We start from the raw sequence: 18,564 nt of genomic DNA, 5'->3' as shown, positions 1-18,564 counted from the left end.
TTTACATCCCTACTCTAGCTACTCATTTCAGAACATGAACACTGGTTAACGACAATGGCCGTATTCACACTAGAGACGAACAAATTGACTGAGACGGACAAGTCGTCTTAGTGTCAAACCGGGACGGACACGATTTTGGACGTAAAAGTCATCTGAATTTGTCCGTTTGATTTGGCCGTCTGGGAAGACGATTTTTCAAAGATGACTTGGTCGTCTACACGGCAAGTCGACAAAAAGCCGTCTTAAATTCACACTAGACGAACAAATCGTCAGACAACTTGTCTGTATAGAGGATTTGTCCGTCTTCTAGTGTGAAAACGGCCAATCGCGCCAAATGTTTCAAATATTTATTATGGAATGCCCGGAAAATGATTTTTATTCCTTCTTTGTTTTAGTGCGTCAGAAACGAATAATACTCCCAAAGGTAGGTTAATGTGCTTCATCTTCAACTCTGTAATTATAGCTGCTACCCTGTGAATAAAAGCTTTAAATCCTTTGAAAATGGAAATTAATTTTCTTCTCAAATAAGGCGACCGGAAGTGAAAAGTATATTTAAGGCACACTTACTTCCGTTTTGCTTGTTAGTGTTGTCATGGGTAGACCGCTGTACCAAGTCTCAACTGAAGCAGTTCCTTAGCCTTTGTAAGGAGAAATACTCCAGAGCAAAGATCGAGCCCAGTACTGCAGTGGGAGCCCTGTGCGCTCAGAGTATTGGGGAGCCTGGAACACAGATGACACTCAAGACCTTTCACTTCGCTGGAGTCGCTTCAATGAGTATCCTTGATTATTATTGGCTCGAGATTGTTAAGATATAAAATGCGCTATGATTGGCTAATACTGTAGTCAGGTCTCATTATGAGCAATGTTAATGCCCGACTGGCTGTTAAAACGCGGGAAACAGTGTGGCACAGAAAGTCATCAACTATCACTAGCTCAGGACCTTACTGGAAGAATACTGCCCTTGGTCTAATTCTTGTTATGTACCGCTACGGACCTTGTTTCGCTTGGTCCGTTCCAGAAAGATTTTGAGCAATATACTGCCAATACATTCCTCGCGCCTCAAAGTAAATAGAAGCATAGTTTAAGTTAGCTAACTATGATAGAAGTAAATAGGTGTGCCTGTCATCCACTGAATAACGTCATCTTTTGCTGTAATCAACAGGTATAAAAATATACCATCTTCCTTTCCATCATCCCGCAAAAGCATCACATTGAAATTCAAATTCCAATGCAGGATGCTTGTCATATGAACATAGTATAATGGCCTAGCCACCACAAGTCTCCTATAGCTCAGTGGTAGAGCGCCCGAAGAGCTACTCGGAAGATCATATAGGTTCGACTCCTGTTGGGAGTACTCAGAATTTCTTTTTCCGAGTACCATATTTACTCGAATAAGCACCGCGGCGCTTATTTAATTTTTTTGCGTCTCAAGTGCGGCGCTTATTCGAGGGCGGTGCTTATTTAAAATTTGGCCGCCAAAAAGAATACAATCTTTTACAGTAATTGAAAATAGCGTCTTTTGGTTGTCAGTATTCGTCTCTTGCTGAAGAGAGAAGTGCCGCTTGGTGTTCTGGCAAATTTCGCGGCCTTCGCAATATTTACAGAACTACGTATTGTTGGCTAGAACGGTAAAACAGTCACTTTGAACTGCAAAACATCGCTTTTGCTGGAAAGAAATGTCAAAGTATGTGTTATAGTTGCTTTGTTATTTGTAGGAATTGCAGTGCTGTTTTTAGGTAAACGGAATTCATCGAATAAAACATCATCTTTCACTAATTTTGTTTCCTTAACTAAATCAGACATCACTCTCGGCGTTCCTCGAATAAAGGAAATCATCAACGCATCCCGCTTCATTAGCACTCCCATCATCTCGGCTCAGCTCATGAATGACAAAAATGCTGACGAGGCTCGAGGAGTCAAAGGTCGGATTGAGAAAACCCTACTAGGAGAGGTATGGGGAAGATGATTAATCTGTGGGTGGGGAGGGTAGAGTACATTCCTACTACATTGTAACCCCTGCCATACCAACATGGCCCAGTTGTTCAAAGGGTGGACAACGCTATCCACCGGATAAATCGCTATCCAGTGGATAGCGAAGTAGGTTTTGCATGACAGTTACGTTATCCACTGCATAGGGACTTATCCGGTGGATAGCGTTAAATAATAATAATAAAATATTTATATAGCGCCAATATCCCCATACCTGGCCTAACAAGATCTCGAATGAAGAACTCTACAAGAAAACAAAGAGCCAAAGTGTGGTGCTTGAGATCAAACGCCGCCGGTTCCGTTGGCTTGGACATGTCCTCAGAATGGACCAAGACCGTATCCCGAAGACCGCTCTTAGATGGACACCACCTGGAAAAAGGAGGCGAGGGCGGCCCAAGACAACCTGGCGACGTACTGTGATGGCCGAGCTAACACATAACACATAACACAATATCCTAAAAGTTCAAAAGCGCTTTACAGAAGTTAAACGTTAAAAATTTTAAAAACATTATTTAAAAAAAATAAATATAAAAATAGTAAAAATGTTACAAAAATGCTTACAATCTTTCGACTAATAAAAAAAGTTGCTAAAAAGTTATTAAAATGCTTTTTAAAAAGGAAATGCGTTATCCACCCTTTGAACAACTGGGCTCAGAAGATGAATACTTTTTCCTCGTCACATACTTTACCCTGGCTAGTCTTACTCTAAGTAGTCTGTGGACCATTTAGACCTGATCCTGACAGTTTTGACCTGTTTAACTTGTTTGACAGGTTTCAGAGTACATCGAGGAAGTGTTCCTACCCGACAGCTGTTTTATTCTCGTCAAACTAGCTATGGACAGGATCAAACTACTCAAGGTAAGTCTGATAAAACGGGAGTGGCTATTCAGCACTCAGTTCATGTATTGGGACTTCTTATTTTTTCATACATGAAGTATAAATCACACTTAAAGATGAATTCCAGTCCGTACTGCGCAATCTCGGCTGCAATGTTTATGTGAGCCCACACGAAGGGAATGTTTACAAGCAAAACTAAAAATTCCGCGACAAACTTACCTTTTTCTTCATTATTAACGCCAGATATCCTTGCAGAACAAATAATAACGAGTAGAAGAACCTTGACGCTATTTCAAACCGACGTTTTAGCTCATCGGAACTTCTTGAACGAAACGAACTGTAATGGCGGACTAAAAAACGTCATGTATGCTGTCACCGAAGTGTCACGTTTCAACGAATTCAAAACAAAAACGTAAACAAAGCCCGAGTCTGCGCAGTACGGACTGGAAATCATCTTTAACATTTTAAGTTTAGAAAAGTTGAGATGAAGAGGATTCGAACCCCGGTCGCCGGCATGCCGAGCGGGAATGGTATCCACTAAGCTACCGACGGCCAGCTGCCGGAATTAAGATTTTTTTTGGATGCAAAATCCTAACCCTATTATTAAAGATAACTGCAAGCAACCCAAGCTAACGTTGGCTAACCGGAGTGCTAGTTAGGCCAACCAAACGCTATTTTGGCTAACCGGAGTCCTTGTTAGGCTAACAGCAGTGCTGTTCGTCATTACATGAACTGAGTGTTACGTGGTATAATTATGTCATGAGGTGTCTCGTTATTGTCTCATTGCATCAACTGAGTACAGAATAGTTATTCCCTTGATAAAACATATTGAACGGATAAACTAAATGTTGTATGGTGATGAGTAATTGCCAATCACTACGACGACAAAAGGTGCAGTGAACCAATCAGAAGTTGATATAAAATACGTCAGCAACCCCGCGGGAATACGTCAAAAAGGGCGCGAAAATATTGAACGGGTTGCACGCGTGGGAAAACGTGCAGCAGGTGGCAAGCCCGGGAAAACATGGAGCGTGTTACAAGCCCGGGAAAACATGTAACCAAGGTCAAACAAAAAGAAGCTCAAGAAGAGTGGAAAAAACAAAACAAACTCTCGCTTTTTTTCAGCTTAAAATTCTCAGGAGTTCTCGGAGACTCTCGCGTGCTGCCATAGAATTCGAGTCTACCCATTTTTTTCTTGATAACCCACGAGAGTTTCTTTCATTTTTCCCAGGTTCGCTGAGAATTTTAGAGAACTCTCGTGCAAGCCGCATCCTTTAACTCTTGACACCTTTTGTTCCCTTTTGGCCTTGTCGCATTTGCCATCCGTTACATGTTTTTCCGCAAGCACCATTCGTTACATTTTTTTGGCGCTTGCCACCGTTCAACGTTTTTCCGCGCTTGTAACACGTTTCACGTTTTCCCGCAAACGCAGACAAACAAGTAACAGGTGGCAAGCGCAAGAAAACGTGTAGCGGGTGGCAAGCGCGGGAAAACGTGTGACGGGTGGCAAGCGCGGGAAAACGTGTAGCGTGTGGCAAGCGCGGGAAAACGTGTGACGGGTGGCAAGCGCGGGAAAACATACATACATACATATACATGTTCCTTTCCCGCAAACGCAGACAAACAAGTAACAGGTGGCAAGCGCAAGAAAACGTGTAGCGGGTGGCAAGCGCGGGAAAACGTGTGACGGGTGGCAAGCGCGGGAAAACGTGTAGCGTGTGGCAAGCGCGGGAAAACGTGTGACGGGTGGCAAGCGCAAGAAAACGTGTAGCGTGTGGCAAGCGCGGGAAAACGTGTGACGGGTGCCAATCCCGGGAAAACACTTAACGGGTGAATGCACAGGAAAATATTTAATGTGTAGAAGTGCGGGAAAACACTTAACGGTGTACTTAACGGTGAAAGCGCGGGAAAACAAGGCACGGGAAAACGTTGAACGAGTGGAAGCGCGGGAAAATGTTTGACGGGTGCCAAGCCGGGAAAACGTTAAATGGGCGAAAAGCGCGCGAAAAACCGCATACTCGAGAAAAGCGAGGGCTTATTTTCAATCAGCTAGCAAAGAAAAATAACTTTAGAAGACGGTTTGTGTTTCTGTTTGATAACACATTTCAGACAAGAAAACACTAAAAGATTGCCAAAAACACGTAGCTTCTTCCGGAGAATTGTTTTGTTTTCCCCGTATCTTGCATTTCTCATCTTTGCTTGCCATCTTGGGATGGGGGTGACTGAGTGGAGAGGGTTGTTGCTATGAGAAAATAAAGTTCTAGATTGGATGCTTATTAGGGAGAAAGTCGTCAAATAGAAATGGGGAGGGGTGGGGAGACTAAATGGGACTGTAACTGTATGTTATGGTCTTGCTCTTTCAGCTCGAGGTTGATGTTGATTCCATAAGATTTGCTATCTGCAGTACAAGAAAACTCAAACTCAAACCTCAGGTAAGGATGGGATTGTAAACGTTTTTGTAAACTGAAAACGTAAATTGTAAACGTAATTGTGTACTGTCTAAGTTGATTACAACAACAAATTCACCATCTAATTAGGCTAATAAAAACAATGGAGATGAATACATCCGAGAGCTTCCATGCAAGGTCAATACTGGGGATACTCCAATGAACAAAATATAAAGGAACTAAGTAAATAAATGGTATACCATATCTACATATACATGTATAAGAAACGTAAAACTATGATATTGAACATAGTAAAGTTCAAATAGTCAAGAAGGTAAATAATTTTTAAACAAACAAGTTTGTTTCATTAGTCCGCTTAGCACAGTCAAAATAATAATAATAATAGAAAGTCTACAAGTTTTTTTTAACACACTTGTCTTAAAACAGTTTGAAAGGGTCTTACGGATTGTAAGTTGATGCGTATTGGAGAAGGGATACGTTATCTTGTCGCACGGCACGTAACTGATGTTTTCCTTGCAGCAAGTGACCGCGCTAAGTAAGTCGGAGCTGTGTATTTATCCAAGTGAGAGCAGCAAGTCTTCTCTACATTACACCATGCAGCAACTCAAGACAGACCTACCTGATGTCCTCATCAAGGTATCTCCGCATGAGAAACTTGTAATTTGTGCCTCAGGTCTAAAGGGGCTGGGCTATTGTTATTTTTTAATAATTACCATTTCGTTTTGGTCAAGTCGCGAAAATAAATGCTCGCGAAAAGAAAGTATGCTAAAATAAAAAATTATATAAGAAAATAATACGTGTTTTTTTTTAATGTTATGAACCACAAGCTAGTTGGTATTTGTTCTGTATTAAAACTGTGTCTTTCTGTCATTAAAAGTGTATATCATTTTGATCTTGCAGGGTCGAATCTGGGATTTTTGTCTGCGGGGCAAACTCCGCACACCTCAAGTTTTCTTAGTTTTTTTTTTAGTTTTCCTGGCGGGGGCGCCCCCCCCCCCCTCTCCCTGCCTCTCTATGTACGGCCCTGTCCTGTTTTCGACAAGAAATCTTCATCTGAGACATTCTTAACTTCAGCTTATAAATCAGCCAAAAGCTCTTTGGCATAGTCATCAAATTTTCCATTTGTTGGCTCCTTGAAGTTATGTTTTCCTGTTCTTTGACGTGTGATCCGTTTGAAAAATGCCCCAGATCAGGGTCTAGGAGATTAAGCAATGGCATAATCGAATAATTAAATACACTTTTGTTAACCTTTTTCCGGAATCGCAAAATTAATACCCGGGAAATACAGCCTCCCGAATTTTCGCGAAATTAAGTACACGCGAAAATTGGTAATACTAAGAGTCGATGACAGTTAAATTCTTGGAGTCTCTTATTCTTTTTGCCTCCCTCCCTTGCACCTGGGCTTTGGATGAAAGTCTTTATAATGCCTGCCTTTCTAACATTTTTTCATGTTTACAGGGTCATAAGAATGTACACCGCGCCATTATTCACGTGGATGAAGCTCAAGGCGATACCTACAAGCTGTTGGTGGAAGGCGATGATTTGCTGTCTGTAATGTCCACTGTTGGTCAGTTTAAAAAATTACTTAAATGCCAGTTTGGGCTGAATTGCACGGTACGACTTTCTCGCATGTGGCAAGCTTACGACAGACCTACGACATGTCTTTGAACCATGTACACGCGCGCGCGCCTGTCGTGATGATGTGGTAGGTTGATTTAAGCGGCCTTCATGCGACAAACTAATGGCCAACTCGTGTTGGCAAACTCAAGTTGGTGTGTGTGAACGACGCGTGTACAACGGCAAACAAGTTGGCCAACGGTTGGCGACAAATAGATCTTGTCTCTATTCTCATCAACAGTTTGCCAACTTGTTTGCCAACTGTTGTGTCGGTGTTCACACACACCATCTTTAGTTTGCCAACATGAATTTGCCAACTTTAGTTTGTCGTGTGAAGGCCGCTTAAATTACACTACGCAATTCGTGTTGTAGTCGTCGCGTACCCGTGTCGCATGCGATAATTGTATGCAAAATCGTACTGTCTTATTTGCCCCCCAAATACCTTGCGCTTATATAACTTCGAAAGGGAATGGATGATGAGTGAGTCTATAACTAGGGGAGCTTATATCAAGGGGAGGGGTGGGGGTTTGCTTACAAGCTGCGCGAAAACAGCCGTTTTGAAATGACGGGAAACAAATGGACGGCGTTTGTGATTGATAGCTTGTAAGAAGGCCTTTTCGATTGAGAGATGTCCAAATTCACAAGTGTTTTGATTGATTTGTTTGTCCGTGTTTTCGATAAATGGAACGTCTTAATTTTGGCAACACTCGAGCCGTGCACTTGCTCAGCGGGCTTCCTAAGTAATTATAAATAAGAAGCATTCATTGCGAATCCTAGCATGACATGGCGTCAACAAAACAGACTTTACTGCGTTCGTGTAGGGTGTTCCTGCAGTGTTCAGTCGTGTACTGTTCGTGAAGTGTTCGTGTAGCGTTATTGTAGCGTTTGTCCAGCGTTCGTGTAGCGTTCGTGAAGTGTTCGTGAATCAGTGTAGTGTTCATGCAGCGTTTGTGCAGCGTTCGTGTTGTGTTCGTGTAGCGTTCATGCAGCGTTTGTCCAGCGTTCGTGTAATGTTCGTGTAGTGTTCGTGAAGAGTTAGTGCAGCATCCATGCAGTGTTTGTCCAGTGTTCGTGAAGTGCTCGTGTAACGTTCGTGTAGCATTCGTGTAGCCTTCGTGTAGTGTTTATTCCTCTTTAGATTGGATTATAATTATCGTTGTTTTTCTTCAGGGGTCAAAGGAACAGCAACCACCTCAAACAACACAGCAGAAGTGGAAAAAGTTCTTGGAATCGAAGCTGCCAGGTTTGAACATGTTTTAATGCTCAATTCCCTAAGTGCATAAGATCTCTCTTACCTTTAATTCAAAACGAGGTCGTGCTGGTTCATTAACAAATCAAACGTGCATTTTAAAGACACTTTCATCGGAATGAAATAAGTGGCTTATGATTTGACTTACCAATTTAGATAGAGCAGTTTTCACTTGAGTGTCGAAAGTAATTTGCGTTTGCTTTGGTTTTGCATTACCACGCTTAGTGATTGGCTCAAAAATCTCGCGCCACTTTCTCAGCCAATCAGAAGTAAAACCGAAACCAATAGTGACTCGCTCACGCACGTTTTCCCGCGCTTCGTGCCTGCGACATGCATTTGCTTTGAGTTTTGATTGGCTGACTAGTTTGTCCGTATCCTTTTTGATTGGTCAGAGTAATTACTTTGGTTTTGGTTTTTCTACACTCAATTGAGGAAACTGCTTTATAGTGGAATCCCGATTTCTCAAATCTCCAAGGAAAACGAAAATTGGTTCTAGAAATCGGGACTTCGAGAAATCTGGGGTAAGGTTGCGGTGTTTAACCGATTAAGACGGAATCCACTAGGCAGTCGAGTAATATTTATTAAAGTTGGACAAAAATCAATTTCCAGAATAATTTAAATCCTATTGCGTTATTTCCTACCCTTAATAAAAGGTAAAGATGTAAGTAATTATCTGTGATAACACCAACAACAATTTCTTATCAGAGTCTGAGAAAATGAATTTCAAAGTTTACAAGGTATGGGCAAAATCTCACGTGTAGCCGTTTTGTAAATTCGTCTTAAGCGATTCAGTGGAATTCAGCGGAACTTCAAAATGTGTTTTCGATGTGTGGTGTTGTTAGAAAAGATTTCTTTTGATAAGATATTTGAAGCAGTAACAAAAAAGTTTGCAATAAGGTGGAAATAATTCTGGTACAACAATTTCTTATCAGAGTCTGAGAAAATGATATTTAAAGTTCACAAGCTATGGGCAAAAGCTTACATCTTTTAAGCGATTCAGTGGAATTCAGCGGAACTTCAAAATGTGTTTTCGATGTGTGGTGTTGTTAGAAAAGATTTCTTTCGATAAGATATTTGAAGCAGTAACACAAAAGCTTGCAATCAGGTGTAAATAGTTTTGGTACATAATTTTGTCCAATAACTACTCGAAGTCCTGGCGGATTTCCTCTTAAAGCAACTACAAGAGAAATAACTTTTGGTACGAGTTATCGGGAGATCGGGAAATCAGGGCTGCTTACCATTTAACCAGAAATCTCGGAAACTTTCGGTTGGAAAGCAAATGGATCAGTAATTTTCTGGAAAATCCGTACGGAAATTGTAGACTACGTTTTGAGGTAGTCCAGTCTCCCATCCAAGGAAAACAATAACCGAAAACTAAATGATAAATGGCAAGCTCCATCTCTTTCGGCCGGTTTGCTGTTTTTTGAAAAACACTTACCTTATCGATTAAGCGCCCACCTCGAACAAGCGCCCACCCTGTAGGTAAGAAAAGTTAATAAGCGCCCACCCCACCCTCTGAAAAATGAAGTGCACGAGAGAAGTAAATGAGAGGAGTGAAATTGACTAAGTACTACCAAGAGACTATTCCGAAGACCGAGTTTTCTTAGTATTTAACTGAAACTTTTAATGAAGCATTAAAATTCAGCTTTGGTACATCTTCACGTCTTGTTATTATATATTGTTTTCTTGAAAAATAAGCGTACTACTTGCTATAAATATGGTGAAAATTTAATAAGCGCCCAGCCTCGAATAAGCGCCCACTCTCAAGGTCCAAAAATTTAATTAGCGCCCAGGGCGCTTAATCGAATAATCACGGTACCATTGTCCAGCGATCATTCGAACCGGTCTATTCCGCCAAATGGTAAACACCCCAGGATTCTACTGATTTACATGTTATGCTTGTTTTCTGTTGCCAGGGCAACGATAATGAATGAAATCAACATGACCATGAAGAGCCATGGGATGAGTATTGATGCACGTCACGTGATGCTGCTGGCGGACCTCATGACGTTTAAGGTAACGTGTTGGACCCAAGCAGTGGTCTCAGTTGGAATTTTGATGCGAAAAAAAGATCTACGATGATAACTAAGAAAGCGAAATCGAGAGCAGTTATTTTTATAACTGTTTAAAATGAAAAGAGGGACTGATTGAATGAAGTGGCTTGTTCAAGAGCACTTCATGTTATTTTAGGCAATGTTGTTTCACATGAAGTCTCGCGTTAATGGTTCAGAACTAAAAAACAAAGATAGGAAATACTGAGGTGCCGTGAAGGATTTATAACTCCTTAAACGACAGAACCCACGATTTATCTTTGACAAGTAGGATTTTTTTAGTCCACGAACTTAAAACAGACTTTACCCGCGAGACTTCTCTGGTAATAATGATGATTTTCTTTCCGCAGGGGGAGGTACTGGGTATAACAAGGTTCGGCTTGGCAAAGATGAAGGAGAGTGTTCTCATGCTTGCCTCTGTAAGTTAACACTTGTGTCTGAGTAATCTACATTAGCTATTTAACTCTTTTTTAAAGCTAACGTTCAAAGCAGGTGGTTTTGCGCTGTTCCTTGATGAGCATGAGGGGGAGGGGAGGTCGGCAAACGCAAAACGTGGTTCGCGCGTAGCGAGAGAAGCGCGATCACGCGTGATTTGCGCTTTGCCTTCACCTCGCACTCTAGCAACAACCTCGTAAAGTTGATGTTTATTTTTCTTTTGTAGTTCGAGAAGACTTCTGATCATTTGTTTGACGCCGCATTACACGGGCGAACTGACGCCATTGATGGTAAGAAAGTAGATCTGCCGCAATTTACATTATTCTTTTTAACTGGAAAGATCTTAAATAGAAACTAACAACAGTTTTGATGGTACAATTCTTCGGTAGCTTGTATTCCGTTATGTCGTTTGCTGATCTTTGCTTTCGGGCCTGTTCATATGATTCCGGAATGCCGACTACGGACTTTCATTCCGGAACGAGTTCATTCCATCCCCTTATATTTCTCTGTTCGTTCCCGCACAAGTCATTCCGGAATGAAATTTTTCGTTATGAAATGACATCTCATTCTGGTATCATGTAAACCATGTGAAAACGAACTTTGTTTCGAGATGAACCCGCTTACGGACGCCACAGCTTGAACTCAGAGCGAAAAAAGTGATAGTATTTCCTGTTTAGCCCAAAAAAGCAGCCATTTGGTTAAATTGCTCGTTTTAATAAATTCCAGATATGGCCATCTTTGTTTTTAATCTCGCGCGAAAACCGCGCACGCAGAAACGCCTTGGGCTGAGTGTTAGGCTGAGCTAGGCTGAGCTGACAACGCGGTTGTAGAGTTGTTTAACGTGGATAATTCTTTTGTGTTTCAGGTGTTAGTGAGTGTATTATTATGGGAATTCCCATGAATATTGGTACTGGAATGTTCAAGCTTCTTCATAAATATCCTTTTGTAAAAATATAGTGTTTTTAAGTAGGTTAAATTAAAACATCTAAACGCACACAGCGGTCTAACTTGTGGCGCTTTTGCAGTTGCCGCCACTTGATATCGCGGGTAGCTGCGATTTGCAGTTCCCGCCAAAAACCGCGGCTGTAGTTTGCAATTCCCGTCAAAACCCGCGGCTGCAGTTTGCAATTCCCGCCAAAAACCGCGGCTTTAGTTTGCAATTCCCGCCAAAAACCGCGGCTGCAGTTTGCAGTTTCCGCCAAAAACCGCGGCTGCAGCTTTCAATACCCGCCAAAACTGCGGCTGCCAAATGTGAATTAGCCTGCGAGAGAAACTGTTTTTTTTTCCGCTCTTGTTTTTAAAACAAAAGTTTTTAAAACAAAAGTTACTAACATTTATCAAAAACCAATGAGCTTTGCACACCGAATAGTATTAACAATTAAGATGGAATTTAGTTGCCGTAGTGCTGTAGTTTATCCTTGACATTCTTTACACCAGACAAGACAGGACCGCCAAGCCGCCGGAATTTAATTTTTGATAACCCTGAGTTTCATTTGCCAGAACTAACAACGCCGGTTTTGCGGTATCAAGAACAATGATATGATTTCTCAATCCAATACATCAACAAAGCTGTAAATTTGATTATACGAAAGAGTTTATTTAAAAGTTACGTGCAGTTAAAATGAACTATCAAAGTGTACATAAATGTTTGTTATTGTAACTGTTGTTTGTACAACACGACAATACAGGAAATAAAAGCCCGCTATAAAAACGCTGAATGATCCTAAATGTCCTTTTGGGCAGAAACACGATGAAGACTACTTGGAATTCAGGGTCTAGCGTACTTCAGGCTTGAATTCTTTGATATTTTTCTTGTCGACCTCTGCTAAGAGTGAGAAGAGACGATAATAAACGAGTTGTGGTTGATATCTGTTCTTTATTCAAGAAGAAACCCCTGTAATCGGAGCTAACAGACCTTTCTTGTCGCCAGCTTATCCCATTCCACAATTTGACACAACTGCGACTCAAGCCAAAAAAAAATCAATATTGATGTTTTTGGCTTGGATTAGATAATAGCCGAGAGCTTAGGCCCAGGCCAAACGTCCAACTTCACATGAAACGAACTAAAGTGAGTGAATTAAGTTCATGATAAGTTCGACGTCTGACTCAGTTGATTTCGTCCGACTGAATTAAGATCGACCAACGCGTTCTATCAGTTCTAGCAGTCGCAAGTGGAACTCGCGTACAGACTTGCGTTGGCTGACCAAACGGACTCGCAAGTTTACTCGCATTTCCATGCTACTGCGCGCGCTGCAATTCACAGTACTTTAAGTAAACAGCAAGACTTACGTTGGGTGGCCAAATCGTGAAAAGCTTGCGAGCAAACTTCATCTCGACCTAAGTAAACGCAAATCAACCTATATGCACGCAAGGGGCCCTGGCCAAACGGAGACAAAAGTGGTCGCAATGTTTTGGTTATTGTGATGAATAGCGAAGCGCGCGAGGTCTAAAAATAGAATGTGAATGATAATCTCCCACGAGGCTCAGAAAGGCATCAGCGTGTTCTGATAGAAATAGAATCCAGGCGAAGTGTTTTAGGAACACCGGCTGTTTTAGAAAGTGTTTTTGGAAAATCGTCCGCAATTGCCATGTTCAAAACGAGGAGGGGACTGGGTACGATTTCTTCGATTGCACTGCTGGGCCGTCTCTGGGCATCCAGCCACCAATTGGAGTTTTGGTTTACGCATTGGTGTTCACTTTTGTTGCTTTGGGCTAGCATGGATTGGGGGACAGAGTTCCATCCTTCGTTCCATACTCTCAATTGTTGGTTACTATTTTGGTGCTCTTCGGCGGGCCCAGTTCACTCGTTTTTTCTCCCTCCCCTCTCGTTTGAACATGGCTAATTCCGGTTTGTTTGTCTGAGTCTTGTCTGAGTCATGACGTCACTCGCGCGCTTCGCTATTGCGTGCGGCGCTAAATGAATTTTTGATCATGAGGTGTGCGTGGTCGGTCAACTTTTCCCGTACCGACTGACGGTCCGTCTGCCCCAACACGCGTCAGCTCACGGCTTTGTTTTCCATTTCATTGCGTCAGTGGAGCCGCATGGTGGTATGATAAACAACAATTTAATGGCCGTAGACAAGTTATTAATTCCGCTTCCGTCACGTAAATTAGAGTATTAAAAGGCTGAATTAACCAAATTAAAGGTCCACCGAACTTCATCTCGCATTAAATAAGAAAACCCGTTCGATCGCGACTATCACATTACGTAGATCGCATCCCCTAAAATCCACTGAAAATGAAACTGTGGATGCGATACATTCAAAGAATCCCCCCAAATGTGGGCAAATACTCCTTTATTCATTCGAGCCTCTAAATTTGATCTAAGCATTGTACAAGTCAATGTCATGTACAATTTGCTTGTCTGAATATGTATCTCAGTACAACTTTAATTAAAACGTTGCTTTTACGAGCTTCTGGTTAAGGAAATGATAAACAATAAAAAAAAAAATATTTTTTTTTTTGGTGGTGTCTTTTATTTTATTAAAAAAATATTTTAAGGGGGCAAAAAAAAAAAAAAAAAATTAAAAAAAAAAAAAAAAAAAAAAAAAAAAGGGGGAGGGAGACGTGGGTATATAAAAGGGGTGGAGGATTTGAACCGGGAAAACGAAAAAAAAAACAGAAGGGAAGGGGAGGCCCCGAACCGGTGACCCCCGGATTACAAACCAGCGCCCTAAACCACCCGGCCACGCTTGCCTCCTTAATACTTACAAAATTATATTTTAGAGCTCGGTTGTGAAATACATGATTCTTGTAATCTTTAAAAAAGTCTTGGGTATCTCAATGCCGAAAAAGAGATAGATTGTTACTGTAGTTAATTTTACTGTAGCGTCAAAAATTGTTGGACAAAGATTCAATAAATCGCTTTTTTCAAGTACTAGCGTCAGTTAAAATGTATTACTAACTCCCCATAAGTAGTCTAGTTTTCAGTAATCATGTACGAAATTTGCTGGAAAAAAAAACGTTAAAAAACGTTTTTTATTACTTCCGAACGAAAAGGTCTGAAAATTGTTTTTGAAGTTAAGCAGCTTAGAAGTGCGGGTAAGGTTTAGTAACATGGGATGAAGTCCAAATTAGAAATGTAATCCTAAGTATTTTTAGTTATGAACTCAGTTGAGTTGTATTTCAACTGTGTTTTCTCGAACGCAATTTTTAAATAAGGTTTCGATCGAGTTTAAATTCCATAATCATACACGTAAAAACTAGAAATTTGTCGGAGTTTTGTGTGATCAAGCCAAGCAAACAGTCGGCGTTTGATTGACCTTGCAAAAGCGATAATGGCCACTGAATTTCTAATTATTGGAAATTGACCGTTATCGCTTTCACAAATCACTCGATGAATTCAAAATTGATATTGCATCAAAGCTTCTTTCCAATGCATTTCAATGGCTTAGCGTGGCTGAAATCAGCGTCAGTAAATTAAAATTAACAGTAAGAAACTTCGTTATTTTTCTGCTGGGTGCATACGTGATTCTTGAGAGAACTTACGGTAAACTTCGTCTTATTTGAAAACCTCTACGGATAACGCTTTGTTTGATATTACGGTCAGTTTGTGTGGTCCCGAAAAAGTAAAATTGTTAAAACTCTACGTCTAATATGGATACACAGGTCGATAATTTCTGTATCATCGACATTCATCGCCGAGAAAGCCAACTAAAATTCTGGTTCGTTTTTACAGTGACGTTAAATTGATGCGATTTTGTACATTCCATGCAGAACTGACCCAGAACTGCACGTGTATGTTGTAACAACTTCATTAAGCGGCGTGCCACGTGGAAATATCAATGACCATCAATAATTGCCATTTACAGACAAGAAAAACAGTACTATATGTGCATCTCTCAGTGTTAACATAACGCCTCTGTTTCCTACGCGCGTGCTCGATATTGTATACACGAACAAAGACTTGTGTTGCGTCAGACAATATTACTCTTTTGGGAATTTTGATGCGGCTTTTATTTCCCGGCTTTAGGGCATTCATTTGATAAATTACAGGTACTTTGTTTTGTTCGCGTCTTTTTTACAACAAAATCGAGCTGGTTTTGAATTTATCTGTTTGAGTGCAAATTCGTTCGGCAGTCAGTTTTTTTTTACTCAATGCTCATAAGGTAGTGCAATTTCGGGCGGGTTTAAGTGGAGTTCACAGTGCCTTTTTGTCCTAGAACAGGCCAGTTTCAAAATAGACACACATATCCTTCATCTGTAAAAGATTAAAACCCAAAATCGTTCAGATATTAAGTTTTCGAAACGTCTAAAAGGTGTCTAAATACTCTTAACTTTTTGTTGCGTAAGTTCACAACGTTCACAAAGTTTTGAATTCACGTCGAAATATTGTTATGGTAGTCCGAATCTTTGACGAAACAATTCTAAAACTAATACTTCGTTTAATTTTCGTGATTAATAACGTAGTTAAACATACTTTTTTGCTACACGAGTTGATTAACGCGATAAACTTTGAAAGCTGTTTTTCGCTCACATGTAGTTTTCGGACTTTTCCGTCAGTTAGATGAATACATTATAGAAACTTTTATCATAACATAAAAAACTCCCGAACTTTCATCGAGTGCGTGTTTAGTTTCGAATTTCTTTTACGACCATCAAAAATATCCTTTTGTCCTGCCAGAAATGTCACTGCCTATTTAAAATTCAGTTGTAAATGAAGTACCATTCACGTTTAGTTGCTAAGAAACAAAGCAAAGAATGATATTTCGTTAAATAAGCCTCTATTGTTCTGTTGTAAACGATTACACGACCACGTGGAGTTTGTATCGTTGGAACACGAAATGTCAACTTCGTATTGGCAACAATAACCTCGCGAAAAGTGTAGCTTTGATTTAATTTATCACTGAAAACTAATTGTTTGAGATTAAGGCGTCAATATCGCAAGGATTTTCATTCATAGTTCGAGTCTTTTTCTAAAAGCAGGTTGTATTATAGAATTTCAATCGTTCTTCGGGTTGTACATTGTTCTAAGTCACTGGTGATGTATTCAGATCCTTAAGACGAAAACATCACATGTAAAAATAATTCCTGTCCGAGAAAATTGCGCTTGATTTCAAAACTCTTCAGAAAAAAAAAACCGTGATCGTTTAACTTACAATGTTCGTGAATGGATGTGAGCAAGATTTCGTGTCCCCGATGCGACTTCGCTAATAATCCTCCACGTGGTCTGTAGACAAAGGACTCCACTTAGGCGCCTAATTTAAGCGATTTGAAAATCAGGGCGCATTCATAAAGTCTATTCATTGAAGTTTTCAACGGACTCTCAAAAAGCGGCCTTCTGAATCTCCGATTTCGGCGATGTTTTAGCCTTCAATAAAACCGCCAAGTTCATTCGATAATTTTGCGGTATTGTACACGAATTAACCAACAAACCTCAACTCCCCTTACAAAACAACAGTTCCTGTTTGTTTTGATCAATAGGGCTTGATGTGCCAAATGTTCGCGCGAATTGTAGCGCCGAAAAGGAAGCGACGCATTTGAAAAAAAGTCCGTTTTTTCCCGTTGCGTAGCTGTGTATACCAACCCAATGTCACACGTACATTAAAAAAGCGCGCGCAATGAAGTCAAAAACCGGGACTTGTTTAAAAACATCTTTCTACAATTGAATTTATTTTAATAACATATTGACACGAGCACAGCTGTACACGATAATAAAGATACTTTAGTCAATAAAAGCTGTTGCATTTTACTTGAAGTTAACTACAGCAATATAAAATAATTTACAAATTACATCCAACTTTTCTTTGGCAAAAAAGTAAAAAGGTATGATATCTACAAGATTTTTCTATGTACAGATGGGCAGTCTGGTATTAATTTTCTCAGTCGTGGCTAAAATCGTGGAATCCTTTGAGATACACGTCCAGTTCTGTACTGTTAATCCCATAGTGGTCTCCCACCTGCGAAAACGAAAGGGAAATTCGTTTCAATAATAATCAAAAAAATCAAATCTACTAACGAGTTTCAAAAGTTCTCGGAAGTTTTAGGCGGGGTGAAAGTGAACTACTAAACTAAACTCTCGGTTGAACTGAGAAACGCTGTTGTGAAAACTTGCTGTACCTGAAATTGTTCCAGAGTTTTTGGGACGACTAAAGTCACTGACGGATCGTGCATCAGTAGATTTGGCGCTCCAGCCCGATTCGGTGAAATGGCGGTTACTTCGACCGGGGGTAGCTGTCCGGCTAGCACTGCCGCTGTCGACTGCGAACCTTTTAAGTAACAGCTTAACATGGCGATATAGTCAATAGCCATCCGTAGCACTTCAATTTTGGACAGTTTTTGTGGGTTCTGATCGACGCATGGCACTTTCTTCCGCAGGAGTTCTAAAGCGTTATTCAAGACATGCCGTCGTTTGCGCTCTCTCGCACTGGCCTTCAACCGCCGGCTTCTGTCAAGTTGAGCCCACTTTCGGTACCTTGAGTTATCAGCTGTGTTCACTTCCTTGCTCGCCGGAACAAGTTGTTCGTTAACGATGTTGTCTTCGACTCCTTTTGTCATATTTTTCTTGTACAAATGCTCTGGTTCACAGATGCTTTCTTTTCTCTCCGTTTCTAGCTGGTTCCTCGGCTATCAGCGGCTCGCTGGCTATTGTGTCCTGTAACTTATCTCTCTGTGTAGCACGCGTGCTAACCGGGCTCTTTTAACATAACAAAGCGTGCACACGCTCGCTGAGGTGCGCGTGCTCCGGAGACGGCGCTTTTGTTGCGCTGTCAATCACCCCGCATTGAAGTGGGTTACCGCAAAGATTATCTTCTTGTTACAGATTTGAAAGCGAGCGGAGATAAAAAAGATACATCACAAATAACAATTTAAAATACCGCTGTCATTACAGCACACCATTCATAGACGCACTTTTTACACTCATTGCGTGAAATAAGCGAACGCATTCAGTTGTAGTTCTGCTTACGAAATGAAATCAACGCTGAAAATATAATTTCTCCGAACTAATTCCCATACTTTTCTTTTAATGTTAGTTCTA

The 18,564-nt window shown here is 40.7% G+C and overlaps 2 protein-coding genes across 2 annotated transcripts in view; one reads left to right on the top strand and one right to left on the bottom strand.

Annotated features, from left to right (window-relative positions):
- The window catches only part of LOC144666092 (DNA-directed RNA polymerase III subunit RPC1-like), a 32,214-nt gene extending 19,762 nt beyond the window's left edge, over positions 1-12,452 (top strand). The window contains exons 30-42 of the mRNA XM_078527439.1: positions 396-424; positions 586-774; positions 1,800-1,951; positions 2,761-2,847; positions 5,190-5,258; positions 5,754-5,870; positions 6,693-6,801; positions 8,022-8,094; positions 10,017-10,116; positions 10,502-10,570; positions 10,813-10,876; positions 11,452-11,522; positions 12,020-12,452. Coding sequence (XP_078383565.1) covers positions 396-424; positions 586-774; positions 1,800-1,951; positions 2,761-2,847; positions 5,190-5,258; positions 5,754-5,870; positions 6,693-6,801; positions 8,022-8,094; positions 10,017-10,116; positions 10,502-10,570; positions 10,813-10,876; positions 11,452-11,522; positions 12,020-12,124 — 1,234 coding nt within the window. The 3' untranslated portion in view covers positions 12,125-12,452. The remainder of the gene's footprint in view (positions 1-395; positions 425-585; positions 775-1,799; positions 1,952-2,760; positions 2,848-5,189; positions 5,259-5,753; positions 5,871-6,692; positions 6,802-8,021; positions 8,095-10,016; positions 10,117-10,501; positions 10,571-10,812; positions 10,877-11,451; positions 11,523-12,019) is intronic.
- A 4,713-nt stretch (positions 12,453-17,165) lies between these two features.
- LOC144666162 (uncharacterized) lies at positions 17,166-18,191 on the bottom strand. The gene is made up of 2 exons (XM_078527526.1): positions 17,646-18,191; positions 17,166-17,485 (listed from the first exon to the last, which is right to left on the bottom strand). The coding sequence occupies exons 1-2, from the start codon at positions 18,081-18,083 to the stop codon at positions 17,408-17,410; spliced, it is 516 nt and encodes a 171-aa protein (XP_078383652.1). The 5' UTR covers positions 18,084-18,191; the 3' UTR covers positions 17,166-17,407.
- Positions 18,192-18,564: the final 373 nt, after the last annotated feature.

The sequence above is a fragment of the Oculina patagonica genome, chromosome 9 (assembly GCF_052425735.1).
Source record: "Oculina patagonica isolate OP01 chromosome 9, crgOcupat, whole genome shotgun sequence".
In the NCBI taxonomy this organism is placed as follows: domain Eukaryota; kingdom Metazoa; phylum Cnidaria; class Anthozoa; order Scleractinia; family Oculinidae; genus Oculina; species Oculina patagonica.
Note: the sequence above shows the minus strand (reverse complement) of the source record. Positions and strands in the feature narration are given on the sequence as shown.

What these genes read in the sequence shown, in the direction of transcription:
- LOC144666162 (XM_078527526.1), bottom strand. Translation starts at nt 18,083, where the DNA reads ATGACAAAAGGAGTCGAAGACAACATCGTTAACGAACAACTTGTTCCG. An exon ending in AAACTCTGGAACAATTTCAG is followed by an intron (nt 17,486 to 17,645) that starts GTACAGCAAGTT and finishes TCGTTTTCGCAG; the next exon opens with GTGGGAGACCACTATGGGAT.